Source organism: Cinclus cinclus, chromosome Z, assembly GCF_963662255.1.
Source record: "Cinclus cinclus chromosome Z, bCinCin1.1, whole genome shotgun sequence".
In the NCBI taxonomy this organism is placed as follows: domain Eukaryota; kingdom Metazoa; phylum Chordata; class Aves; order Passeriformes; family Cinclidae; genus Cinclus; species Cinclus cinclus.
Genome location: NC_085084.1, coordinates 75,712,529 through 75,740,097, shown reverse-complemented (window position 1 = coordinate 75,740,097; position 27,569 = coordinate 75,712,529). Strand labels below are relative to the sequence as shown.

Here is a 27,569-nt window from a genome sequence, read left to right as displayed (position 1 = left end):
ACTGCCCAGCAACCCTCCCCAAAGCACAGACCCCCTCCAGGCATAGCTGGATGTCCTCTCTCCAATGCAGACCTCACTGGCACAGCTCTGGGGCCACTGGCCTCTGGCATAGGGATGTACAAGGACCATAGTCCCTCGAGGAGAAAGCTAGTCATGCTCTCCTTGGGAAATGGATAGGGGAACTTGCCTCCCTTCCAGATACTGTCCAAAAGTTCCAGAGCCCTATCAGAGCCCCATGGGATTAACCTGAACTCTGTCTGGGATCCCATAGGGGTGATGGGAGGTGGGTCCCTCATGGGGAGCCAGCAACCACCCTGTGAAAAGGAAGGAGGAAGCACAGTGATGGGGTGGGAGTGGGTTCACCAAGGCCAAGCAGTGTTGATGGTTGGTTAGCAGACCTCAGACATGGCTCGACCAAGGCCCTGTGGTTAGAGGAGAAGTGCTGAGAGGCACGTAGACACAGAAAAGTTAGCATGTCCTTGAGGCAGGAGTTATACAATAACAAGATATGAAGAAGGGAGTAGCGGTTAGAAGTCTGTGTACATAGATAAGGTTAGGAAAGCAGAGGGTGTAACTATCTCACGCTTGCTAAAGCCAATCATGTAAGGGAAACATGCAAGAAAAAACAATAAACATATGTCAAGTATATTAAGCAAGTATGCAAAAGGTATAAATGTTAATGCTAGCTTTAATAACGTGAACAATGCTCTACCAATCATATTGATTGATTGCATTCTCCCCTCACCGAACTCCTCCGCAAAGCACGTGTGAGGAAGGACAGGGTGGGATGGGGGGACTGGAACATCCTCAACCTTCCGGGAGCCACACTTCAACCCCCACAACCCCCAGATATTTGAGTCTGTTCCATGGCCCCACATCCTGCTGGTGTATGGGGTGCCCCATGATCACACAACCAAGGCCACAGAAAACCAGGTGTGCCCCTGGTCAGACTCACAGGGAGGTTTCACTGCTCTCGAGGTGAGAAGAGGGAAACAATACCTCTACCCCTGCCCGTGCCCCCGTGGGGTCCTGTCCTCATGGTTCTCCAGGGCCAGTCCTGGTCCGGCCCTGTCCCACTGTTTCCCCTCCCCTCGGTCCTGTCCCAGTTCCACTGCTTCCCCTGCTCGTCCTGTCCCGCTCCCATCCCAGTCCCACCGCTTCGCTTCATCGGTTCCCGACACCATCCCGTTCCCATCCCGGTCCCACCGCTTCCCCCACCCGTTCCCGTTGCCGTCCCGTCCCCGTCCCCGTCCCTGTCCCTCTGTCGGCCGTACGTTTTTACCCTCCGGCCGCGAGGGGGCGGTAGCGCCCCGCGTGGCTGTGCCGCCGGCGGCGCTCTGTCCCGCTCTGTTCCCGGGCGCTGATTGGTGCGCGCCAACAGCCGCGCGATGGTGACGCCATTCACGGTGGCCGCGCCGTTCCCCACGCGGTACCGGGACTCCCGGCCCAGCCGTGTGCTACCCCCCTGTGCCCGGTACTGCGGCCATGGAGTTCCCGGCCGCGCTCTTCCCCTCCTACTTTAGCGCCGGCCCGCCGCGAGAAGATGGTGGCCCTGCGCCAGTCGCCGGCTGGGGCGAGCATGGGCAGGTGCTGGAGGGCGGCCCCAGCCTCCGCCAGGTGAGGCCCTGGTGGGGGTCTGGGCCAGCCGAGGGAACCGGCAGGATGCTCGGGGACCACTCTGACTGACTGTCCCACTTCGCTCCCCCAGGTGCAGCCGGCGTTCGTGCCCCGCCGCGGCGTGACAGGCGAAAGGTGGGAAGCCGCCGACGCTGCGGCCGTGCCGCTGCTGCTGCCCAGCGCGGGTGAGAGCCGCGGGAGCGGGAGGGAGCCCGCTCGCTGCACGGGGCCTGGGGAGGACATGCCATCCACCTTTATCGCTGCCGCTGCACCGCGGCGGTGCTGAGCGGTATCCCGGTGCTCTTGTGATGCCATGTGGCCTCTGCATTCTCCTCACAGGCTGCTGGTTCCCCTCGCTCGTGCCTCAGGACATCCTGTATCGCAGCAGCCTGTGCAGGAAGCTCCAGGCAGGCAAGTCTGGAGCCACTCTGGACTTCGCCAAGCAGGTGGGATTTGAGGTGCTGGATCCTGGAAGGGACCTGGAGGGCCGCGTGGGATCTTTGCATGTGCTGATTCTTTCCCCTCCCTCCCACACAGCTGGGCTATTTCTTCGTGGATCACCCAGAAGACGCTTTTGGCTCCCTAGGGCATCTGCTGCACAAGAACTTCTACCTGGGAAACTCCAAGCTGAAGGTCACTGTCTGTCCAGGGATAACAGTGCTGTTCCCCACCCTTCCCCTTGCCAGTCTCAATCTCTGCCCCCTACTCCTGTAGAGACCAGCCCGGAATAGCACCATCCGGATGACAGCCCTGGTAGAGGACATCAACCGCTTGGAGGCCCGACGGTGAGTGTCCCTGTGTCCCCTGCCCTGCAGAGATCTGGGGGTCACCTGCTCTGTCCCCTCACCTGATGCTGTCCATGCCCTGCAGCGGCTGTCCCCGGCAGCACTTGGCCTCCCGCCTGCGCTGGTTCTCCCACCTCTGCCGTGACTGGCTCTTTGAAGTGCCACTGGGTCTACTGGCAGACTGCCTGCATGAGGAGCTGATGCAGCAGTGGTCCAACCTGCTCTTTGATGACAGCTTCACTGGGGGAGCACTGGCCTGGTTGCCCCCTGAAGATGGGGGGACACCCATGGGCTGCTTGGTGCACCCCGGAGGGCAGGCAATGAACCACCTCTGTATCCTTCTCTATGGGGTGTCGCTGGAGAGGGAAGTGGGGGTTGCAGTGTGTTGCACTGCCCTTAGCCAGCACCCCAGATTTTCAGGATGTGGTGCTGGAGGAGCTGCCCCGCGCCCGGGGCTCTCCACAACAGTTTGAGCTCAGTGGGCGCATCCGGCAAGTGGCTGCAGCCCGTGTGGATGGGCAAGGTGAGCCAGCCCCAGGATCCACATCTTGAGGCAGACAGGATGTAGGGAGGAAGGGTGGCAGGGGGTCCCTGGGATGCTGCCAGTTCACATACCACCTCCTTCCCCCTGACAGATTTTGTTGGGGTTCGCTCAGACTATCACTGTGGTGTTTGGAGGGTGCCGGGCAAGACAGGGGCAGCTCCTGCCCCACTACAGGTGATCCGCACTGATATGCCTGCTTCCTGCCTCACTGTCAGGTAGGTGCTGGAGGAAGGTGCTGTGCCAGGAGGGAGCTCTGCTGGCACAGCCCTGCTCTGTGTGGTGGGTTCTGTTGCCCCATAGTGTTGCTGTGCTCCCTGCCCTGCAGCCCTCACCTTCCCGGGGAGCTATCTGTCTGTACCCAGAGTGGAACCATCTACCTCTGGAGCATCGAGACCGGGTAAGATGAGGCACTCAGGGCTCTCTAGGGACTCATGCAGACAGTGGAGTTCCAGGGGGCAGGAGGCCCAAGTGACTGGGGCAGCCCTGCCCCATGCCAATACTGCTGTCTCCCCACAGGCTGCAGCAGCTCCGTCATGACCCTCACACCATGTTTTTTCGGGACTATTCACCCTGGCGCTGGAGTGACTTCACTGCCCACCCACGGGTGCTCAGCTGTGCTGACCGCACAGGCCTGCAGTGCCTGGATGCCCGGGTGAGCTTGGGACAGTGGCCATGGAGCTTGGGGCAGGCAGGGAGGAGCATTCCTCAGCCCAAAGTGCTGACTACACCCTGTTCTATTGCTGCAGGCCCCCAAGAGATGCCACTTCGACTTGTTCAAGGTGGGCGAGGAAGCTGGCTGCCAGCAGGGTGAGCGTGTGGTGCTGCCTATGTACCTGGGCAGGGCTCACCCCTCACAGTACCTTGTCACCACCCAGGTGAGTCCCACCACAGCTGGGAACTGGGGAAGACATGCTGCACAGCTGTATCTCCCAGTGCCTATGGGACATGAGGGTCTTCCAGCTGAGGGGAGGCTGGCACAGTGTGTTAGGGTGTGTCTCATCTGAGCCAAGAGTCCTGTCCTAGTTCTCCGTGTATGTGCTGGATGAACGCTTGCCACTGGTGCCTGTTCTGAAGTGGACACACATGATGAAGGCCCCTCCACTCTTTGCACACCTATTGCCAGGGAAACCCGGGAGGAGCCACAAGGTGCTGCTTGGTGCATCCCACACCCAAGAGCTGTTGCTGTTGCAATACCGGGGTAAGAGATCAAGCTCCATGGGTGCTGCAGAGCCAGGGCTCCTCTGTGCCCATGTCTCAGCTTCTTTGCTGCTGGGATCAGCTGCTGCTCTTGTATCTGTGCTCACCAGTCAGTTTTTGGGGTGTTTCCTCAGGGGGCAGCCAGTCAGCCTGTCAGCTGGCAGGGACTCCACAGAAGCTGCACAATATCTCGGGGTGCCTGCAGCACCTCCCCACCCAGCTCCCACACCGCCACCACATGCTCCAGCAGCGCCTCACAGCCCCAGCAGCAGGTGAGTGTCCTACACTGGCCCAGGCTGCAGGTCCTGGTCGGGGAGAAGGTGGAATGGAGTGGAAATGTAGCTCTTGTCTTGGCCTGGCTGGAGGGTGGCTGAAGAAGCAAAATCAATGCCCCTAACGAGCCTGTGGAAGAGATTAATGACATGGAAAACAATGTACAGGGCAGGAGCCAATAGTGAGGGTGTCCATTCAGGGGTGGAGGCAGCCCCCACTGCTGGCCAGGCTCCTGGAGTATCCCCAGGACTGGAACCCTGGTGAGAATGCCTTTCTTGTTCCTGCAGGGCTGGCAGCCATGCTACAGGAGGATGGACTGCACAAGTCCATGTTGGTTTTCCAGCTCTCTGAGGTTGGGGATGTCTTCTGCCAGAGGCTGACCCACAAGGCAGCAGAGCCCCCTGCACCCCCATCAAGGGATGAGGCTACAACAGCCCCTGGTTCTTCCCCTCTCTTTGAGGCTCCAGACAGCAGCCCACAGGGCTTGGGCAGTGAGGAAGAAGAGGAGGAAGAGCAAACATTCTACTTGTCCAACCTGGAGGTGATCATTGATGAAGAGGAGGAGGGCATGGGCACAGCAGCACCCCTGGAGGAAGCTGAACTGCAGGAGCCCTGTGCCAGCCTCCAGCCCTCCCCAGCAGTGCCCAGTCCAGCTGCAGCCCTGCGGTACCGCCGCTGGCTGAGGACCTTTTCCAGGGCCTGTAGGGAGCCTCCTCGGCACACTTGGTCCCCCAGCCTCAGCCAGAGGCGCCTCTTCACCCACAGAGATCTGGAGGGGCCAGCAGGCCCCAGCAGCCTGCAGAAGCAGATGCGCCAGAGGCTGCGCCAAACCATGCGGGAACGGGGCCGCATCCAGTGCTGGGAGCCTTTGGCCCTCCGACCACCTCCCCTGCCACAGACCCTGGAGCCAGCAGGGGGTCCAGACCCCCTAAGTACCCGTCTTACAGCAGCTTGGGCTGGGGACTGGGAGCAGTGGTGGGAGGAGAGGACGAGCTTCAGTGTGGCACAGAGACAGCGGGCACTGCGAGAGCGGCGGCGGCAGCAGAAGCGAGCCAAGAGCCGCCGCAGCCTTTCAGCCAGTTTCACCTCCTCCCTCACCTACCAATCTGAGCTGTCTGAGCTGAGTGATGTGGGCCCCCAGCTGCTCTCCCCCAGCCGCCCACCCGTTCTCTCCCAGGAGAGCTCCCCACCAGCCAGCAGTCCCCCACTTCACAGCTTCCCGATCTCACCGGCACCCGACGAAGCCCTGCTGTCTTCACAGAGCCTACGCTGCCGCGGCATCCCCAAGGAGCGGCGGAAAACACTGCGGGACTACCTGTCCGTGTGGGCCGAGGGACCACCCGAACCCCCAGAGCCCCTTGGCAGCCAGGCCAGCCAGCTGTGCATCCCTTCTCAGAGCCAGCTGTCCTCCGCCTCACAGCCCCGCCGCAAGCGCCCACGAATGGGCTTCTGAGTGTAAATAAACCTGCGTGGCACAGCCTTCCTCCCGGCGTCATCAATTATTTGGTCAAAACACCCACCCTTAGGGGCAGAGGAGGTCGGGCGGGACGCCCGGGGTTGGGACTCCGGGCTGAGGAAGTGATCAGCTTCCCCGGTCGGAGGGTCCCTGCCGGGATGCTCCGACGCGAGGGTCGCCCGCATGGCAGGCATGGTGGCAGGGGAGGCGGGTGCTTTAAGGGGGCGTGGAGCGGGGCCGGGATGTGAGGGACGGGGCGGGAGCGGCGGCCATGGCGGCGGTGCTGGTGCGCGGGCTGGTGCGGGGAGCGATGTGCCTGGGACAGGTGGGCGCGGGGGGACGCGGGGATCCCGGGAAAACAGGGACACACCGAGATGTGCGGGGTAACGGGGGCTCCGGAATGGGTCCGCACCATACTCGCGATTACTTCCACTTTCGGGCAAAGTCCGCGGAGGGCATGAGGGCCGGCCCGCGCACCCCCACGCCAGGGCACGGGGCCTCGGAGCGCCCGTGGGCATCCACCCCCACCCCAGCTGCGACTCCGTGGGCACAGCCTCCCCCTGCAGCTCCGAGGGCGCAGATTTCTGTCAGCCCCGTGGACAGTCCCGTTAGGCCCGTCAGTACGGCCCTTTGTCGCCCTCGTGGGCTCAGCCCACTGTCCAGGCTGGGATTGTTGGACAGTCTCCTGTCACCCCTGTCAGCACAGCCGCTACCATCCCTCTCGGCGTCTGCCTTTCTTACTGGTTATGAGTGTTTCTACCGTGTGCACCTCCCTGTTGCCCCACGGGGTACCTCCCGTCACAGCCAAGCATTAAACCCACGTGCACCCCACCATCGCTCCTGTGTGCACCCCCAGAACCCCTCTATGAATCCCACCACTTTCCACATGCATCCTCCACCACGTGCATCCCTCACCCATATCCCAGCGTGCACTCCTCCATGTCCCCACCATGTGCATCCCCCCACGTGTCCCCTCCTACCCCTTCGTGGACCCAGCATCACGCCCGTGTTCCCCTCCATCACCCTTGCGCGCATGTTCCCCCACCCACCCCCACCGCGGTGTCCTTGTCCTTGTCCCCGCCGGCACAGGCTGTAATCCAGGTATGCCCCTCAGCCCCAGCGGTGCCTGTCAGCGCCCAGCAGGCAGGATGGAGAAGTGGGCAAGGCACAGAAGGCAGCAGCAGCCAGCGAGGAGACAGGAGGGCAGCCCACCATATTCAGCAAGATCATCGACCGCACCATCCCTGCCACCATTCTCTATGAAGATGACAAGGTAGCTAGGACAGCAGGATCTATGTCCCCACTGGGGCAAGGGGGCAGAACCCACGGGTGTGGGGCTTACCCTGCGTCCCCTGGTAGTGCCTCGTCTTCCGTGATGTGGCCCCTCAAGCCCCTGTGCATTTCCTGGTGATCCCCAAGCGCCCCATCCCCCGGATCAGCCGCGTGGGTCCCCAAGACACTGAGGTGAGTCTGGAGAGGTCCCTGGGACATCAGTGGTGGGGGTCATACAGTACTGACCCTGCCACTCGTCCCTCCTTCAGCTGCTGGGGCACTTGATGGTGGTGGCAGCACGCACCGCGCAGGCAGAGGGGCTGGCTGATGGCTACCGCCTTGGTGAGTTGACATACGGTGCTGTGGGCCAGCACCCTGACTTGTCGTCCTGGGGGGCTGGGGACAAAGTACATGGCCTTATCCTTGTACCTCTCCTGACAGTGATCAACGATGGGAAGCACGGCGCACAGTCTGTCTACCACCTGCATCTCCATGTGCTGGGGGGGCGGCAGATGGGCTGGCCCCCTGGCTAATGCCCACTATACACTTACTCCCCAATAAAGCATTTCCTTGGTTGTTGTTGGGGGTTTGTTTTTTCTTTTTACTTCCCTTCTCTCTGTCTGGAAGTTTTTCCATTAACACGCTAAGATGGCTAGTGATAGGGGTAGGCTTCCTGTCCGTTTTTGGAGTTTCTCTCTTAAAAGAGTGGGAGGCAGGTAAAGGAGAGTAGGGGCAGCTGCTCACTCTCTCACTGGTTTGGCTCTGGGAGAAGGACGGCCGCTGGAAAACCTCGCCCTGCCATCCCAACGCCGGGAGCTGCCTTTCCTCGGCTGTGGGACCCCGCACCCCCTGCTCGGACGCCCTCCTGCTTCGGCCTTGCTTCCAAGCCTCCCGCATCCTGTCGGAACACCGGGACCGACGGCGCCCCAAGGATCCGAGAGCAGAGCCTCTCCTCCACCCTTCCCGTCGGGACGCGGCCGCCGTCACCCCCAGCACCGCTGCAGCCCCGCGGGATCACCGCATCTACCCCTGCCCACCAGGAGCCGGCTTGCACTCACTGCCACCTGGGACAGTAACTGCACCACAGGGGAAAGGTGTGCACAGCCAAAAGAGCTGTTTACTGAACTGTTGTTCTCTTTGTTGGTAATCTCATGGTTGTTGTTTTGTTTGCCTTGTTTTAAATATATGTATATATATAGGGAGAGAGAGATACAGATATATGTGTGTATGTGTGTATATATATATATATATATATATATATATATATATGTATGTATATAAATCAAACTTTTTCCTATCCCCATATCTTTGCCTGAGAGCCCCCTTGATTCCAAAATTATACTAATTCAGAGGGAAGGCCCTGCTCTTCCATAGCACACAGCTGTCTTCAAAAAGACAATGGTGACTTTAGTGGCTCTGCATCATGGTGACTTTTTTGGGGGTGGAGGTAGCTGGCCTGGGCATGGCTGGTCTCCGTTGTCACAGCAATAGAGTTGGCACCCTACTATTTGCAGAGGGTCTGGGGTCCCCATTTACCAACCCCACAGCTGAAACAGCAGGGTTTTCTGGGGCTCCCTACAGTTCACAGGCAGAAGACTCATCTTGGTGCTGGGCTGGGGAGCAGGCTGGGTGCCACAAGGTTGTCCCCAAGATGGGGAACATCGTAGGGGTGTCAGTAGTGCACCACATCCAGGGCTGCCCACCTAGCCCCATTGCCACCACCCAGCCCCAGCATCCTTGAATGCCCCTGCTCTGCCTCAGGTTTCCCCCCGCCAGCAGCCCTGTGTTGCCACGAGAGCCCTGCGCTGGACCCTGATGTTTCTCTGCTTTTCAAAACCAGTTAATTGCTCTAGATGGATCTGAAAGCCCTCAGAGCAGGCTTGTTGACTGCACACTGCACGTGTACTTCTTGTCCACCCCTGAGGGGCCTCTCTGGGAGCTCTGAGGAGGATCACAACGCTGAGCAGAGCACAGGACAGTCTGAGTGGTGGGGAAGACCTGCTGCCCCCTCCGTGCACACACACCCAATGGAACTGCCCTTACTGCAGCCGCTGTACTGCTTGCATGTGCACTGCCACTCAAAACTCAACTGCACCGCTCACCCAAGGCCCCCCAGCTACGCACCTCCGAGGGAAACTCACTGTCCTGCTCACCCCAGACCTCCCCCCAAGCCCACACTGATGAAAACACGTTGTACCCTTCACTCCAGACCCCACAGCTGCGCACCGCCGAGGGAAGCCGCCCGCTCCCGCCCACCCCCCCGCACACAAAGCCCCTCCGGCTGTGTGCGCGCACAGCGCTGTTTACAGGCTTTGCCCGCGGTCTCGTGCCTGCACGTGTCCGCGCCGGCCCCGTGAGGGGAGCGCACGCGGGGGCTCGGCGCATGCGGCCGCCCGCTCCCTGCCGCGTGCCTCCCGCGCCCGCTGCTCCGCGGCCGGCTGCCGTGGCTATATTTAGTGGCAGGGGCCGGTGCTGGCGCGGTGCACGGCCCACCTGGCACCGCCGTCGGGACCGCCTGGGCCCCTGCCAGCCGCCGCGCAGGGGACCGCAGCCCGCCGGGGAGAATGGCAGCTCTGTTCATCTCCCGGCTCGGTGGCGCTGGCGGCGTGGGGCCCCCGGGAGTTGTGTGGGGCTGTGTCACAGCACAGTCCCTTCCCACACATACACACCCAGTATAGTATGGGGAATGTTTTTGGGGTGTAATTGAACCTTAAAATTGTTGATACTGCTGCTTCCTGCCTCTGAGGTTCAGCGTGGGCTGGGGCCACTCGTGAATTCAGGACAGGCTTGCCTTCAGGGATGTGTACCCCAAAGAGGGTTGGGTGTCCCTGGGGAGGTGGGGATGCTAAAGAGGTGCCAGGGATCCCCAGGACATCATCCCCCAGAGCAGTCCCACAGGGAGTGCTGTACTAGGCACAGGGCATGGGCTGGCACGCGAGGTCAGAGCCAGTCGCCTGCCGTCGTGTTTCTTCCAGTGCCAAGTTTATTTTGTCAGTCCCTGAGCAGCAGCAGGGCAGGACACTGGGCACAAACTCATGGGGCCGAGGCGGTGGGAGGGAACGGGAGCCAACGGCTGTTTTGGTTCCTCAGCCGGAGAGGATCACAAATGACGCAAGTTCCCAAAAGAGCCAGGCGGAGGGGGGCTGCGAGGGATGTGTCAGCCGGCGAGAGGCAGCCAGATGTGCTACAGCAGCTCCGGGGCTGCTGCCCCGAGCTGATACTGCCAAAGTACAGCCCCATTGTGATGCCCCATAGACCACCCCAGGGTGATTCACCCTACAGTGAGTGCACACTCCCGGGGTGGCATTGCCAAGCTCCCTCCCACAGCATACTTTGGTGCTGTTAGTGTCCCTTCAGTATCCCTCAGGCACCCATGCTTCCTAGCCAGGCTTTTGGTAAGCCCACGGGTGTTTGGTGGGGAAGCTGGGGATGCTCCTAGGAAGACCACGAAGGGATGCAAGCTGGGGCAGGGTCCCCAAGCTGCCACCCATTCAGCATGAGCTGGAGTACACACAGGTGCACCTCAGGGACCACTCTCGGGCCCATAGGGTATGACAGAGCAGTATGCAACCAAGAACCCTCATAGTGAGCTGCCAGCCCTGGGTGCACCCTGGCATCCCCCTCCCCACTCCCAGCAGAAGCAAGGCTGATATGACCCAGCATGGGGGAGCCATGAGATGAGCTCGGAACACGTCTCCCATCTCTCCCTCCTCCCCGCAGCTGTGCAGCAGATGGTCTTGGAGGGGCCCCTCCTTGGCACGGGGCCGAGGGCCCGCAGGGAGGAGCGGTCCCCAGTGGGGGCCCTCCCGGCCCGCCGAGGCCAGAAGGGCCGAGCACATGCCCAGCCAGGAAAAACAGAGGCCCCAGCGTGGAGTGCACAGTGCCCCATCGCTGCACACCGCAGAGCGCTGGAATAACAGCCCTCACTCCCGAACCCACTGCCTGCTATCAAAGGGCCCTTCTTCTGCTTGGCCTCTGTGGAGATGGGGCCAGGGGCCCATGGAGGGCTGGTGGTGAGAGGAGGCAGCTGCTCCACGCTGGTGGGCACTGGTTGCACCCAGCCAGGCGCCGGGCACATCCCATCCCATCACCCTAGGCCAGCTGGGGGTGCCTGGGGTAAGTGGGCTTATTCCACTGCCAGGTCCAAGCAGTACAGGGGTCACTTCGGTCAAGCCATGGGGAGCAGTGCCAGGAGCCCTGGGCACATCCCTCCTGCTGCTCTGCACTGGCCCTGCCCAGGCACGGTGCACCGCTGAGAGCCCCTGTGGCTAGGTTTAATCTAAGTGGTGGCCCCACGGCAGCACGACAAAATGGCAAGGGGGACATGGACCCCAAAGGTGGGGACAGCCCTGTTCCAGCACGGGCACCCCTTTGTCCCTGCAGCCCCGCGCCCCCATCCCCTGCGTTCCCATCCCTTCGCACTCCCGTCTCCTGCACTCCCGTCCTTCCGTGTCGTGCACCCTGTGCCCCGTGCCCCCGGACCCCGCCCCCACACAGCCCCGTCCTCCCTCACTTTACTCCCTCAAACCAACCGCACCCCTGCCCCGCCCACTCCGTCGGGACCACGCCCATCACCCGTTTAGCCAGCCTGTTGCCCCGCCCAGTTCGGGTTGCGATCACGCCCCCTCCGTGTCTCTCCGCCAATGGGAGGCGCGCACGAATGCGGCTCCACCCCCAGGCGTGCGGCCGTCGCGCACCGTCTCCATGGAGAGGGGAGCGTCCCGCCCCGCGCACGCGCTATGGAGGGGGGAGCCGGCTGCGCCGGGGGCTGCGGCCCAGGCCGCGGGCAGCGATACCCCTTGGGGTAACCCCCGGTGGGGAGAGTCGGGGGCAGGGGCTGTGGAGCGCTAGGGGCCAGGGGGAATGAGAAGATGGTGGGTCCGGCCTGTGGGGAGATCGCAGCAGGGAGGTGGGCTGAGCCCGGGCAGGGGTTGGGAAGCGTGTTGCCGTTGGAGGTCAAGGGGACAGAAGGGAGTTACGGACGAGAGACCCCTCGAGTTAACAAACCCAGCAGCAGGCACTGCTTCTGTCCCCCAGAAGGAGAGGAATCCCTCCCTTGTCCCTTGCCCCAGTGTGGAGGTGACACGGCAGAGGACCCGGGGTCAGGACGCTGGCTGTGCTGGTGGGGGCTGGGGACGTGGTTGGCAATGGAGGATTCGTCCCGCTGCTTTTCTTCAGGGTATGTTCCCACCTGCAGGGGCGCTCTGACAAGCCATGTGGGTCCCAGATGCCATGGGGAGAGGCCACCGTGCAGGGTCCAGGGTGAGGAGTGCCTGCCTGAGCTACCCGTGGAGCCGCTCCCATGCCGCGGTGACACACTGACAACCACCACCAAGCGGCTCCAGGAGATGTCAGACACAGATGAGCTGCCTTCTGTGGCCCTACCAATCATGCCCAACAGGGAGCCATCCCCGGAGACTAGGAAGGATCCCTCTGGGATCAAGCTGCCTCCCTGGCTTGGAAAGTGGGGGACTAGCCCCGCGAAGGGTTCCCCCAGTGCAGGGCCGGCGCTGCCCCCTACACCACCCACACCAGCAGAGAAGCCCAGCCAATCGGTGCCCCAGGGGAGCCGTGTGACCCGTGACTGGCAGAAGGAGGTAACTCCATAAGGGAAAATGCCCCTCAGAGTTAGCCCCATCATGTGCTGATCTTGTGAAGCTTCCTGCTCCTGTGCAGACCCATCTCTTTAGCCACCTGGGTGACCTTGAGCCCAGCAGGATAGAAAAGGGATGAAACTCAATAGCACAAAAGGCACAGGCAGGCACGTAGGGAGTAACAGTAAGGCAGGAGGGGAGCTGGAATCTTACTGGTGGGGAGTAGGAGCTGTGTGTCACAGCCCATCACAGTGATGTGGGGATGCCTGCTTGGGCAAGCCAAACTCGGGGGCACCTGATGGACTAAGCTGTGCCACAACCATGGGACTCCATGGGTTGTTCAAATGCTGTAAGAGCATTTGCCCAGGAACAGTCTGGGCACGCAGGTGCGTGGGGCAGCCATACAAGGCTGACTGACCAACACCAGGCAGGACAAGTCAGCCCTGCCCAAGCTGTGTCCTTGCTCTAGCTTTCCCTGGTTTCTGGCCAGAAAAACCATAACACCTCTTTATAGCTTATGTCTCTAGGGCTACTGAAAGCCTGAAAACCAGGAGAGGGCATGGGGAAGTGCAGCATGGGCTCCTGCCCCCTTCCACAGCCCTCACTGTCCATCCCCAGATAGTCATGGACCCCCTGGACTCTCAGCTAGGGAAGGATTTGGGCAGTGAGCACTCCCAACATGGATACCGTGGTCTGCCGATCCACCAGTTTCTTTCCTCACTCACTGACAGCTCCACCCTGAAGGGCTGCCCACCTCTCAGGGTCCTGCTGCTTGAGCAAGGTGAGGCTGACCCTAAGAAGCCATGTGCACCCTGAAAAGGTAGCTGGGGGCTGATGGCACCTTCCCCTCTGCAGGGCAGCGAAAGGCCACACTGGCATCCATGCTCTACGAGAAATACAGGCAAGCCTTTGCTCCCGCATGAGACCCACCCTTGGGGCTATGCTGCAGAGAAGGGGACCTAGGGAGGTGGGGATCCCAAAACTGAGAGATGCGGGGTCTGCTCTGACTGCAGTAAGGAGACGGAGGAAGAGATCCGTCCCTGCCCAAGGCGCATGGAATCTATCTCTACCACGCACAAGGACTACCATGCCATGGGTTTTCAGTCCACACCCCAGCCCACCACCCAGGTATAGGCAGTAGACATCCCCCCACCAGCTTGCAGCAGCCTTCATGGAGGCTGCAAGGCTCCCATGTCCTACCGAGTATATAATCCTCTCTGGCTTGTATTTTGCTTCCACTGCAGCCTCACAACTACTTAACAGAGGAGCCAACCAGCTTCTGGCTGGAGCAAGCCCATGGACTGCCGGTAAGGGCCCCACCACCCTGTTCTGCCAGCACCCTGGGGGTCTCAGCTGCTGACAGAGGCCTCTCCAATTCTTTCCTCTTCAGGGTGTCACCAGCCTCTTTAGCAGAAACATTCCCTTCAAGAGGAATGCAACCTTCTCCACTCCCATTACCCTGTACATAGGGCATCCCGAGCCCTTCAACCACTGTGACCCCTATGACCCCCTGAGCAGCCAGCTCCAGCCCCACAAGCAATAAAAAAAAGGGGACTCAGGGGGTCCCGGCATCCTTGCCTACCCCAAGACTGTCCTCAGGCTGGATGTTTGGAGAGGGATCACTGTGCTCCTGGAATCTCAAATCCCGTAAGACCACGAAACAAAATGGGAAACCCTTCAGCCCTGTTGCAAGTCACCAAAGCACACTGTGTTCCCTAAATTTCCTACTTAGGCATGGAGGGGAAGCCCCTGGCACAGCCCCATCCCCTGGGACATGGCCCCTCCCAGCACACAGAGTGGGTGACACGCAGTCCTTGTTCCAGTCCCTAGGCACAGGTGTGTTCCAGTAAGAGGCGGCAGCGGGGCGGCCAGAGCATGAGCTCAGAGGAACGCACTGCAGCCCTCACGCCAAAGCAAACCCACGGCAGCCCTGCCTTCCCAGCACTCCCCAAGCCCTCAACAGCCTCTCCTGCAACCGCCCAGCACTGGCTCCCCATGCCCACAGCCCAGCCCTGTACCACAGACAGGCTGCTGGGATATGATCTCTTGGGATGTTTCAGGCAGCTGTCACCAGCCCAGGCTGAGTTCCATACTGGGGTCCCCCCAGCCTCCCTCCCCACTTGGCACGCTGTGGCAGAGCAAGGTAGAGGCCACAGGACAGATGGATCTGGGGAAGTTTGTATTTCAACAAAATAGTTGCAGCAAGTCCTATATTTACACCTGGAGGAGGGATGGGTATTTACATGACCCGATGGGGTTATATACAGGGGAAGGGGAGGGGGGAGTTGCGGCATTGAAGCCTGACCTGGCCAAGGAGTCAGTCTTGGCAGGAATCCCCATTTCCCCCCACCCCAGGGAGGGCTTTACATGGGCAACAACTTCTACTGGGGGCCAGGTACTGAAAAGAGACGGCAAAGTGCCCTTCGGGGCAGCCAGGCCCCGGAGAAGCTCAGAGCCAGCTGAGCCACAGGGGAGAGGGCAGGGGTGGCAGACCTCAGAGGGTGAGGGGGGATACAAGGTCCCTCAGGCTGGATCAGGGCTGGTTACCCTACTCCAGCAGAGGCTGTGGGGAAGGTGGGCTTTGCTGGTGCTGATAGAGGGGGGCAGACGGTGCTGTGGCCTCTGCCCCACCTTACCCAGGCCCTGCTGAAACAGGGGGTCTGCAGAGGCAGGTGGATGCAGTGATGGGGGGGTGCCGGTGCATCTTGGGGCACCGGAAAGCACTGGTGGCCCCATTGAGAGGAGGGCTCTGCCACAGACACTAGGCTCAAATGACTTAAGGGTCTTTCCTCTCACCCAGCAGCCAATATGTCCGCATCTTTCCTTTGCCCTGGAGGCAGAGGTGAGCAAGTTAGACCCTGCCCAGCCCTGGAGCTGTTTCTTGGGTGTCATCCCCAGCATCGAGGGCAACAAGGGGTCCCAGGCCCAACCCACCTCCCCTTCACATTCCCCTGTGGTTGGAAGGGCTGGTACCCCACCGGCATCACTGTGTCCTCACCTTCATTTCTACATCCCCACGCAGCTCCAGCTCAAAGCAGCCAAACTCATCCAGGACCTCTTTGGTGGCAGATGACACATGTATCTTCAGGGCTGAGTAGCACAGAGGGGCAAAAAAGACATGGCTAGGTGCCACAGGAATGGGACACACCCCATGGCTCTGTACCTCAGCTGCCAGCCCCTTGGCTTACCCTGGCCATTGGATTCCATGCGGGATGCAGTGTTTACTGTGTCCCCAAAGAGGCAGTACCGCGGCATCTTCAGACCCACTACTCCAGCACACACGGGACCTGCAGGTGCAGTGGCATTCAGGGATGCTGCAGGGTGGGCGGCTGTGTGGGCAAATACCCCCCCAGCTGGCTAGCATGGGGACTCACCAGTGTGTATGCCAATGCGCAGGTGGAGCTGGTCATTGGGACGGTGACGGATCTTGAAGGTTTTGACAGCCTCAAGCAGTGCCAGGGCCATGCGGACAATCTCACGGGCATGCAGCTTCCCGTTACGCACCGGCAGCCCCGAGACCACCATGTAGGCATCCCCAATGGTCTCCACCTGTGGGGGCAGGGGGCAGGTACAACCTGGGCTCCTTGCTGCCTGCCTCACTTTTTGAGGGGGCTGTGCTTTCTCACCATGCCACTCACCTTGTAGACGTCAAAATTGTCTATAATGGCATCAAAGCAAGTATAGAGATCATTCAGCAGCATCACAACCTGGATGGAACAAGGGTGTGTGTGCATCTTGGAGTGGACATGTCCCTCCAACCCCAGGGATGGCACTGCCAGGGTGTGAGACCTCCACCAATCTCACAGACATACTGCCCCCCCAAGTTCTGCTCTCACCTGCATGGGGGTGCTCTCTGCTGAGAGGGCAGTGAAGCCCACAATGTCACTGAAGTAGATGGTGACACTGTCGAAAGCCTCAGCCCGCACTGTCTCTCCACGCTTCAGCTGCTCTGCCACAGAACTGGCAAGGATAGCGGTGAGCTCCACCCCAAACCCACTGTTCCCCCTGCAGCCCTTGCTCCACACCAGCATGGAAAGCTGGTAAGGGACCCCATGCTTGCAGAGCAGCAAGTGCATGCTGAACCCATGCCAACCCTCAGACCCACACATTCCCTTGCGTCCCCCTCTCACTGGGGCAGAATCTGGTAGAGGAGATTCTCTGCCTTGCGCTTCTCCTCCAGGTAGGCCTGTGTCCTCTCTTCCACCAGCTTCTCCAAGTTGTTGGCATACTGCTCCATGCGTGACAGCAGGTTGTCCAGGATGCTGGTGCTTCCCTCCCTGCCAGGGTGCAGTCAGTTGGCGCTGTGGGAAGAGGTGGCCCCCAAGCACCACCCCCATCCATGGATGTCCCCACTCCCACCCAGGGCCAATGTCCCCACATGCCAACCACCCACTTGTTGAATCTACGGATGAAGATCTTGATCTGACTGAAGTCAGGGCGCTCAGCTGGCTCCTGCGCCCAGCAGCGTTCCATCAGCACTGCCAGCTCCTCACTGTGCACCCCGATGTCGATGGAGGGGCGGAAAAAGGGCTTCTGGCTGTTACGCACCTTCTGCACGATCTCTGCCAGGGTGCCACCAACAGTGAGCATCAGGCCTCCACAGCAGGACAGGACCTCCACACACGTGCTCCCCATCCTCACCTTTAGGGCTCAGGTCCATGCCCTCAATGTAGAAGGGGCCATTGCGCAAAGCAACCTCCTGCACAATGATGCCAAAGCTGTAGACATCAGCTTTCTGCATGCCTGGGGTGGGCAGGTGCCTCTTCTGCAACAGCTCTGGGGCTGTCCACAGCTTCTCTGGTGAGACAAAGCAATGGAGCAGTGAGACAAGGCCACCCCATCTCCCTGGTTCTCCCAGGTATGCACTCACTGGCATAGAGTGCATGCGTGTCCTCATTGTCACTGGGCGAGCGGAAGCTGGCCAGGCCATAGTCGGTGATCTTTAGCACAAAGCGGCTGTCCACCACACAGTTGGATGACTTGAGGCTGCCATGATGGCCAATGATGCTGTTGTGTAGGAAGGCCATTCCCTGGGACAGATGGACACAGTGAAGCTCTTGTGTCTCAGACACCTCCCCTCCATCCCCTCACACCCATCCCTCTGTTGGGTACCTTGACGATGTCATTGATGAGGGAGTAGCGAAACATCCAGTCCAGGTTGATGCTCTCATTCTCCAGGACATCCTGGGGTAGCACATTGAGTGGACCCCACCAAGGACCCGGGTTACAGTAACGGCAGCCTCACCAAGTGACCCCCACCCCTTCACTGGCCTCTGACACCTGCTTGGACAGCTCAGCTATGAGCCTTATAGGGAGGGCTCAGGTAGCCACCAGCATCCACAGCCCTCTCCGCAACACCCAGACCAGCTGGGTCACTAGGAATGTCAAGTGTCACCCGCAGTGTCCCCAAACCCCACTACCTGCAAGCTGCCCCGTGGGCAGTACTCGGTTATGATGCAAATGTTGGGGGGGTCGATGCACGCCCCGATGAAGCGGGTCAGGTGGTTGAACTGGATGTCTCGCATCTGCAGGTGGAAGTGGACCCAACACAGTCTTGAGGTCAAAGGGCATAAGCTGCTGCTCCTGCTATCCTCCCACATGCCCAGGACCATTCCCTGAAACCGCAAGCAGGTTGACCACCCTAATCCAGACCCCAAACCTACATGCTTTAGCTCGAAGAGCACCTGCCGCGTCAACTCGATGCGCTTCTTGTTGATGTGCTTAATGGCCACAACGTTGCCCTGGGATGTTTGGGAAGGGGAAAAGGTCAATGTCCACTGGATTAATTTGAGAAGGGGAGGAAAGTGCCAACATCCTGCAGGAAGTCCTGCAGCCAAGGGAGAGCACAACAGAGCTGGGGCATTTCAGAGGGAGGACTCGGCTCCCTGCCTGCTGCACTGACCTTGAAGTGGCCGGTGTTGGCGAAGATCTGGTACTTGCCATGGGTAGTCATCAGGGAGCCATAACTGGAGCCACGCTGAAGGAAGGAAGGGATTAGGGAGAGGAACCTTGGGGTGGAGGGATGGCCTGCACCAATGCAGCAGGGCAGGGACATCCAAGGTGTGCAGGAGATGGTGCAGGATGGCCTCTAAGAGTCAGGACAAGCTCTGCATACGCTGTAGGAAAGGCGAAGGCTCTGGGATGGGGCATGATGCACTGCACCAAGTGTAGGACATAGATAGGGTGTGTGTGTAGGGGATGGAGAATGGTACTATACAGCGGACTCAGGGCTGTGTAGAGGATGGATCTACAGTGGCTCTGCAGGGGATGGAGTCATGCCAGGGATGGATGGAATAAGTCTCTATAGGGAATGGAGAGCTATGTAAGGATGAAGGGCTGTGTTGAGGAGAGACACAGAAGGGCTATGACTCTGTAGGAAACAGAGGGTCTTGTGGAAGATAACAGGGAGGGGTGTCATGGAGGGAGGGAGGGCAGAAGAGGGGCAGGGTGGTGCCTCAGGGGTGGCTCTTCTCACCAGGGACAAGGTGAGCCGGCTGCCTGCTGCCTTGTGATACCGCTCAGGACTTCCAAACTGCAGCTCATCCCAGCGGATCCTCCAGAGCATGCTGGCAAGCTCCTTCTCCAGCATCAGCTTCCTACAGGGTACACAGGGGTCAGGCCTCCATCCCCCCTGCCCTGCCTGCCCATGCATCAGACAGAGGTTACCCCAGTCATGACTGACCTGAAGATGAGGAAGCTGGAGATGCCAAACATGACAAAGGTGAGGCCAGTGCCCAAAGCCACAATGGCCAGCATAGAGAGGGGGGCTGCAGGCAGGAGAGCATATGTCAGGGTGGCCCAGCTGGCTATGACAGCCAGACTGACATGCATCCATATGAAAGCTTGCTGGGGTCCAAGGGATGTCGGGACCCAGGAGACCCACTTTTATCGCAGGAGGGGTCATCCACATCAAAGACACAGGGAGGGTTGTCCAAGGGGGGAGCCCCCTTCACCCAGGGAATGGGTCGTCCCAACCAGTGGATTTGCTTCTCCACGCCTGAGTAGTGTCCCACCACCTGAGGAAGAGAGAGATGAGGCTACCCCCAGACCCCACTATCCTATCCCACATCCCCAGCCAGGGGGAACCTGGTGATGGTCTCCACCTCATACTGCCCGGTCTTGGGGTCAGTCATGGCCCATAGGTTGAAGTCAGTGTCCCGGTCATTGTTGCTGTCCATGCTCACAAGCCCTGTCACACCTGTGAGAAAATTAAGACATGGGTGGTACAGGGACTGAGTTTTACCGCCCCCATGGCACCCACAACCCAGCTGCCCTCATCCCAGCGTTACCCTGGAACTTGCGGTCCCGCATCTTCTCAATGATGTGGGTGGCATTTTTCTTGGAGCCGCCCTCACGTAGAGTCTCATTCAGCACCATGGCGTACAGCAGCATCCCATCATAGAAACACCCCGCCACCAGGTTCATCTGCCAGGAGGAATCTGAGCACACCCACAGCCACACACACAGAGGAGCATCCCAGAACTTTCACACCAGGACCACACACCCACCCACAATCCCATAACCACTCTGGGGCCAACATGCATCCTGCAGGCATGACAGTGCCTGTGGCTGTTCCCACCGGGGATGACCCCTCTGGCACTGTCTGTGGCTATGTCCCACCCTCTGCATCCTGGTGAGATGCCTCAGACCCATATGAAGGGACCCCACTACCCCAGCATACAGGGGGACTCACTCACCAGGGAGTAGTTGAGCTGCACCCCAAATTTCTGCTTAGCTCGCCGGATAAGCTGGGTTTGGAAATGCTGGTACTCCGGGTTTTGGGGCTCATAGTAGGTAATCACCAGCACCATCTGCAACCAAGCACAGCACCCTCGTTCACACACTGCGGTCAGGCTAGGGAGGTTTCTGTCCCCAGGCAGGTGGGTGCATCTCACCTGGAAAGCCTCACGCAACCCTGAGTCCTGGCCTGGACTCTCTTGCCAGGGCTTGAAGGGGTCACGGGCAGAATCGCCCCGCAGGCTCTCCCCAAAGACGTCCAGGTAGAAGAAGACATAGTCGCCATTGGTGAGGTTCTCCTGTTGTGCCAGCTGCATGATCTGCCGCAGCATCTCTAGCGGCCCGCAGAGATACACCACTGCCAGAGAGAGGCAAGGACTTCAGTGGGGCAGGGACACCCCACTGCACTCCAGGCACATTGCCAGGAATGGGGTGGATGGGGCAGAGCAGCCCCAGGAGCACTCGGTGGCTGCAGGAGGGAGGAGGTAAAAGGATCAGGGAGATGGGGCAGTGCTTAGGTCACCACCTCCCTGCAACCCATGGCCAGACCCACATCCCTTGCTGATACAGACCCGTTCTTGCCCCGTCAATCACCTCGGACTGAAGGGGGAGAGGAGAACAGGGAAAAACTTGCTCAGAATCATGAGGTGGATGCCCCAGGCACAGACCCCACACACCCTGATCCAGCAAAAGCCAGGCAGAGGATGTTTCCCCCCGCACCAGCTTCCTGGCTGCTCCATGCCAGACCTAGCCACAGAATCAGGGGGGCTGGGAGAGGCACTGGAGCCGTGTGCCGGAGGCCCCTGGGGAACCCGGGCTGTGGAATGGGACAAACCCATGTTTGGGTTCGCGGCCGGCTGTCCGTGCGGCAGGAATGCGCAGGTTCCCAGATTCCAGCACCTTCGGCGGCCGCTAATTGGAAACAGAGCATCTCGCCGGTGTGACCCACACGGCAAGGGGGTGTCCGGGCCCCGTCGGGCCGTCCTGCCTGCTCCCACCCTCTGCTCGAGGTCCTGCAGCCCCCATGAGATGCCCACCCAAATGCTGTGTAGGGCCGGCATACGGCTGGCACAGGGCATCACAGGCTGTGGGGATGGGCGCCTGAAAGTGTCCGAACCCCCCCGAGCAGGGGCCCTCCGTGCCCTTGCTGAGGATCCTGACACTGCCTCCTCCCTCCCCCCGGAAAACCAGGGCCCCCGCTCCAGCCAGTCTGGCTGGGAACCCGGGATTGAGCAACGGAGGAGGCGGCGGCAGCGGGTGCTGGAGGAATGTCACGCTTGGGCGCTGGCCCCGACATACAGCTCTTCTGCATGGGGCCCAGCGCCCCGGCTGGACCCGGGGAGTGGAAGGGCTGGGGACAGCAAGGACGTGCCACACTCCGAGAAGGGGTCTCTGCTGCTAGAAGGCACCCAGCCACAAAAGCACCTAGCCATGTAGGCAGCAGGGCTGGCAGGGCCAGCCACGGGGGCAGTGAGGAAGTCTACAGGTGGGAGACCCAGCACAGCCACTTTGGGCACAGGGAGTCTACAGCCATGTGGGGAGCTGCTCCTGGGCATGGGCGAGAGGGAAATCGCAGCACCGTGGGCTGTGTGAGCAAAAAGCCTGTTTCAGGGTTTGGAATGGTTCCCTCTGAATGCTGCAGTACTTAAAACAAACACTCTTGGCTACCCCACTTTGCTCGTTCTGCATGAAGAAATGTCCTGAAATTTCTCATCCAGGACGGACAGCTCAGCACCTTCCCAACATACAGAGCCTGAGGGTTCCCCCCAAGGACACAGATGAAATGTGACCCTCCCCATCGCACTGCAGGCACCAAGAAAAAGAGCCACAGGGGCTGGGGAGCCACAACAGCTGAGGGCAGATGGTGGGACACTGCAGGCAGCCAGCCCCTGCGGCAGCAGCAAAAGCCTGACTGGTCAAAGGCCACCAAGCAAGGGGATGGATGGCGCCTAGACAGCTCCCTGGGGACAGGTTGCATGAGCTGTGCAGAAGGAAGGGTCAATGCTTGGGACTCTCCCTGAGGCAGGCAGCTGCCTCCAGCTGGCAGCTTCCTGCGCAGCCAGCAGCACCTTAGGGGGCTCATGCACACTCCAGGGGCCAGCAAATGGCTAAAGGCAGCCTCAGCATCACCCAGGACAAGGGGAATGAAGCTCTGCAAGGCTGGAGTGCATCCAGACCCCTGACATTTATTTTGGGGGTGTCTCTGGTGTAGGTGGCAGACTGCCTGGTTCCAGGGAAGGGGCAGGACCACGAGCAAGCAGATGAGGTGGCAGAATACTGTTTGACCTCTGCATGGTGGAAGATAACCCTGAAATGAAGGCAAATCCCAGGTTCAGGCAGAAAATCCCAGTTTCTAGCAGTCCCACCAGCACAGGGCACTGCAGTACAGAGACCATTGCCCTGGCCCAAGGAGAGTGCAAGGGTGAGGACCAAATTCACTCCCCTCCAGCAGCACCACCCAACCATCTCCCCAGGCAGGGCACCTGGGCTTTTTGCAGGCAGATGCTCCGGCAAACTGCTCTAATTATATCAGTGCTTTTGCAAATGACAGGAGAGACGTGGGCCCCTGCACATCACCCAGGCACCGGTGAGAGGGCAATCCCATCCCCCCTCGTGCCAGTTCAGTAGACCTGTGAATGACAAGAACCAGCAGTGCTAGGGTTGCACGAAGGGACAGGGAAGCAGCTTTCTCTAGGAAATATTTACCAAACTCTTGCCCATGACTTGGGAGAAGGAAGGTGATGCCAAGAGGGAGGACACATGCTGTTATTGCAGGTCATGGACACGGATGCAGCTGAAGACCCAGCTTCCATCTCCATACCATTCCATGCAGGGCCCCCAAGCCCTGGCACAGCCTTGTGAATCTCCACTTCCTGCCCTGCACACCTGGGCTAGGAAAGGACCTATTACCAGCTCTGCAGCCCTGAACACCCACCTCTGTGGGGCTGAGCACTCAGCTCCACTCAGACCCACACCCTGGCACCATTTCTGAGCTGTGGCCAGAGAGACCACAGAGAGAGAGAGAGGGAGGCCCAGACCCTCTCAACGTCCCTGCCGATGGCAGAGGGAATGGAATTAAGTGATCTTTAAGGACCCTTTCAACACAAGCCTTTCCATGGTTCTGTGATACTGTAACCCCAGCTTAGAAAGCCCTCAGGTCTCTGCCCATGCCTGGCTTTCTCCCCCAGCAACCACGACCCACTGCCTACACCAGGAGGGATTGATTCCCACTGGGGTGATTTATGGCACCAAGACAGAAATGTTGAGGGGAATCACTGATTTGAGCGTTTCTCTCTGCGGTGTCCTTTGCCCTCATCCCATAAGAAGCTCCAAACCCCATGGCTGGTGATTTGCAAGAGCAAGAGCTCCCATCCCAGTGGGGCAGCCTTGGGATGCTCACTCCATGGACTCAGCCTCACTGGCCTCAGTCCTGACAGGAGCCCAGTCCAGCACCCCAAAGCACCTCCCCCCTGCAGCCTGGCCCTGCCCAGCCTTGGACACAAGTCCTGCTGGCCCATCTGGCTCCACTTATCCTGGCTAGATGTCCTTCCTAATGACACAGCATCTCAGAATCCATTAAGAAGCATTGCAGACTGGCTGACTCCAGGACTGATACACCCTGCTCATCAATAATGAAAGAGCATCAAGCTGCCTTTGCTCTCCAGCTGTCTCTGTAAGCCCCTCCATTTCCTCCCGCTCCCAATATAGCTGTTCTCCTGGGGCACTCACAAGGCACCAAATTGATTTATCCCTGCATCAGCAGGGTGGGGCTATTGCAGCCCCATCCTGGGAGTGCAGCAGGGACAGGCACAGCCCGGGGTGACCAGATGCCAGTCTGGGGGGCTCTGCCTGAGCACAGCGCAGCCACGTAGGTATGTTGGCACCATAGTTCTCTAGGTATGTAACCACAGCTGATGTTGTCCTTCAGAGAGCCACATCCATTCCATCACATTCAGCCTCCAAGGACATGCCTGGGTCACCCTGATCCTGCTAACACAGAGGGTGAAATGGTCCCACAGGGTGCCCATCACAGCGTGTGTTCCACCACACTGGGGGTCTGCCCCAGCTCTTGCTGGCAAAGGTTGACCAGGCTAGGGGCCTGCAAGGGAGACACTGTGCCCCCACCCCCCCCCCCCTCCTGCTGCATCCTGGCCCCTCCACTGGCACAGGGTTTGGCCCAGGGAGGGGCTCAGGTCCTGCTTTGGCCTGTGTGAACTCACCTCCTGTGCAGGTCCTGCTGCTCCTCCAGCCCTACTGTGACAAAATGTACTCAATCCTCCCTGCACCCCCCACAGAACCCACTTTGCCTACCCCTCCCTGTGCCTCACACGGGTCCCACTGTACCCTCACCCCATCCTCATGCCCTACATGGGTCCCACTGTGCCTCCAGCCCCTCCTTGTGCTTCACAGGGGTCCTACTCTTTCTTTGGCCCCTTGCCATGCCCCATCACACAGATGTCACTCTGCCCACTTCCTCCTGCACCCCACACGAGTCCCACCAAACCCTTGGTCCATTGCTGTGCCTCACATGGGCACCATTTTGCTCTCAACAAGTCCCACTGTGTTCTCAGACCCCTCATGGTGCCCCACAAAGGAGCCACTATCTCCTTGAACTGTTGCTGCACCCTACATGATCATACTGTGTTCCCATCCCCTTGCTGCATCCCTAATGTATCTCACTGCCACCTCTGACACTTGCTGTGTCCTATGCTGATCTCTCCATTGCCCCCTAATCCCTTGGTGTGCCCCAAACAGGTCCCACTGTCACCCCGGTCACTTTTTGTGCCACACATGCCTCCCACCATGTTCCCAGTCCTTTGCTGTGTCCTGCAGCGGTCCTACTGTGTCCCCAACCCCTCCATGTGGCCCAGATGGGTCCTGCTGCTCCCTTAACCCCTTGCTGTACCCTTTGTGTTGTCCACAGTACCCCAACCCCCTTGCTGTACCCCATTCTTCCCTCTCCTGTTCCCCAGACGGGTCCAGTGTCCCCCATCAGACCCTCAGCCCCTCGCTGTGCCCCGCGGAGGATTTTGCCTCCCTCCCCGCGGAGCCCTGCGCAGATCTCCCGAGGGGAGCCCCCTCTGCTCTCCCTTCCTCCTCCCACTCCCACACCGCCACCCCCGCTCCCCGGGCACTCAGCCCGATCCCGCCCGTGGTCATCGTGTCACCCCCGCACCCCACGCCGCGCAACCCCACGAACCGCGCCCGTTGGCTTTGATGAAGTGGACGGCAGTGTCAGGGCCGCCCTCCTCGGGGGAGTAGATGTGGACGGTGACGGTGAGGTTGTTGCCATCCTGCAGCTCCTGGTAGATGCCCTCGACGGTGAAGTAGTAGGGTCGGTCGTCGGTCTTGCGGTCCACGTAGAGGAGCACGGCGCGGGCGCTCCAGTTGAAGTGCGCGTGGAGGTGGGAGACGAAGGCGCCCAGTTTGGGTGCCGAGGGCCCGGTGCGCACCGTCGTGCTGTAGTGCTCCCGTTTGCGGCTGAAACCCGCTGCCACCGCCCCGCCGGTGATGAGGGGCAGCCGCCAGTGAGAGGCGAAGCGCCCCACGGACGCGGCGGGGTACACGCAGCCCGGCCCGAACAGCACGTCGGGGTCGTGGTAGAGCTTCAGGTCCACGGCGTTGAGCGGTGCCACGTACTCGGAGCAGGCGCCCTCCAGCTCCGAGCTCATGAACTCGACGCGCACCGAGAAGGGCCGCGGCAGCAGCGGCGGCTCGCCCCGCTCCAGCGCTTCCAGCGCCAGGCTGAGAGCCGGACCCACGCGCGGCCAAGCCCACGCGTAGCTCACGTTGCGCTCCGGCAGCACCACCGCCACCGTCAAGTTGGCGGGCGCCCCGTCGGGGGTCGCCGCCCGCCGCCCCGCGCCCGTCGGTACCGGCAGCAGCAGCAGCAGCGCCAGCAGCGGCAGCGGCAGCGGCGGAGCCATGGGCCGCGCTGGCTCCTCCGCCCCGGCCGCCGCCCGCCGCTCCGGCGCCCCCGCCGCGCCCCCGCCCGCCGACCGCCACCGATCGCCCTCCCCCGGGGGGGCGGTGCCGCCGGTCCCCGCCCGACCGGCCGGGCACGGGGATGGGCGGCACCGCGGCGGGGCGGGGGGCGGTGTCCCCGGAGAGGGGGGGCAGGGGTGGGGCTAGCGGGGAGAGGGGCGCTGGTTGGGGTGGTGGGGGGATGGCGAGTTGTTGGGCGTCTCTGGCTTCCAGGCTGGCGAAGTGCTATGGGATCCCCAGCGGGGGATTAGAGAGCGCGGTCCCCAGGTCCGGCTGCAGGGACTGAGGAGGGGGTGCCTGTGTTTTAGGGTGTCCGGGAGGGGAGGTAGGAAGGGGCATCCGCGTTCGGGGTGTCCCCAGTGAGTGAGGGACCGAGTGAGGTGTCCTTTGGTTCTGATGAGGTGCAGTGATGGAGAATCGAAGAAGGCATCCGTTTGGGGCAGGGGACTAGGGTGCTCTGCTTCTGGGTGGAGGGGTTGGGGACGGGTTCGGGGGGCCCCATCGGGGGATTAAGGGAGGGAAGTCCCCAGAGCCGGCGGCTCTCAGTGGGCAGGGATTGAAGAGGGGGTACGTGGGATTTAGGGTCCGTGAGGGGAATCAGGGAGGGAGCATTAGGGTTTGGAATGTCCCCAGTGCGTGGGGGATTGAGAAAGAGGTACCTGAGTTCGGGGAGCTGCAGTGAGCGAGCATCCGGGTTCTAGAGTGCCCCAATGCTTAGGGACTGGGAAGGGGATGTCTCATGATGGGCATCCCCAGGGTTTGGGGAAGTCAGTGGGGTGTGCGGGATGTGCATGAAGGCGCAAAGGGGTACACTAGAGAGGGGTGCAAGGATGTGAAGGGATACACGGCCAGCTGGACAGGGAGGGAATATCCTTGGTGTGTGTCCTCACAAGCGATTTTTGGGAGGTCTTGGGTTGTGGGATAAAGGAGGAATCGGGCTCTGAGGAGGCATTGCCCAGGATCTGTCTGCCTTCCTTGTGGAGGCTTCCAGTGCTTTCGCCGTGGGTATTTCCCTGGTACGGGAGGAGGTTGGAGATGTCCTCGGGGATTTAGGATTCAGGGAGGCACCTGGGGATTTGGACCCTGAGAACTGGTATGCTCTGGGGAAC

At 60.5% G+C, this 27,569-nt stretch overlaps 3 protein-coding genes across 6 annotated transcripts; 2 read left to right on the top strand and 1 right to left on the bottom strand.

The window, feature by feature from the left end:
- Positions 1-1,429: 1,429 nt before the first annotated feature.
- Positions 1,430-5,895, top strand: TAF1C (TATA-box binding protein associated factor, RNA polymerase I subunit C). Of its 2 annotated transcripts, XM_062513619.1 has the most exons (14): positions 1,430-1,617; positions 1,709-1,802; positions 1,957-2,063; positions 2,155-2,250; positions 2,332-2,402; positions 2,488-2,735; positions 2,815-2,925; positions 3,038-3,161; positions 3,272-3,343; positions 3,463-3,598; positions 3,693-3,821; positions 3,970-4,144; positions 4,278-4,415; positions 4,704-5,895. In XM_062513619.1, the coding sequence occupies exons 1-14, from the start codon at positions 1,486-1,488 to the stop codon at positions 5,867-5,869; spliced, it is 2,799 nt and encodes a 932-aa protein (XP_062369603.1). In that variant the 5' UTR covers positions 1,430-1,485; the 3' UTR covers positions 5,870-5,895. The 2 variants fall into 2 exon arrangements, with proteins under 2 accessions (XP_062369603.1, XP_062369604.1); XM_062513620.1 differs by lacking the exon at positions 3,272-3,343.
- Positions 5,896-6,138: 243 nt separating this feature from the next.
- HINT2 (histidine triad nucleotide binding protein 2) lies at positions 6,139-8,003 on the top strand. Of its 3 annotated transcripts, none has more exons than XM_062513242.1 (5): positions 6,139-6,197; positions 6,987-7,145; positions 7,232-7,336; positions 7,414-7,486; positions 7,586-8,003. In XM_062513242.1, exons 1-5 carry the CDS (start codon positions 6,144-6,146, stop codon positions 7,675-7,677), a joined length of 483 nt encoding a protein of 160 aa, XP_062369226.1. In that variant the 5' UTR covers positions 6,139-6,143; the 3' UTR covers positions 7,678-8,003. The 3 variants fall into 3 exon arrangements, 2 of the variants coding, with proteins under 2 accessions (XP_062369226.1, XP_062369227.1); XM_062513243.1 differs by having other exon boundaries at positions 6,144-6,184; positions 6,974-7,145; XR_009934151.1 differs by having other exon boundaries at positions 7,232-7,486; positions 7,917-7,967.
- Positions 8,004-15,462: 7,459 nt separating this feature from the next.
- On the bottom strand, positions 15,463-26,402 carry NPR2 (natriuretic peptide receptor 2). Its single transcript, XM_062513012.1, has 22 exons — positions 25,676-26,402; positions 20,634-20,833; positions 20,436-20,549; positions 20,028-20,163; positions 19,842-19,936; positions 19,622-19,754; positions 19,421-19,505; positions 19,214-19,334; positions 18,641-18,715; positions 18,402-18,479; positions 18,159-18,263; positions 17,851-17,922; positions 17,609-17,768; positions 17,380-17,535; positions 17,132-17,300; positions 16,869-17,015; positions 16,575-16,698; positions 16,377-16,445; positions 16,113-16,287; positions 15,927-16,025; positions 15,737-15,828; positions 15,463-15,568 (listed from the first exon to the last, which is right to left on the bottom strand). The coding sequence occupies exons 1-22, from the start codon at positions 26,400-26,402 to the stop codon at positions 15,515-15,517; spliced, it is 3,186 nt and encodes a 1,061-aa protein (XP_062368996.1). The 3' UTR covers positions 15,463-15,514.
- Positions 26,403-27,569: the final 1,167 nt, after the last annotated feature.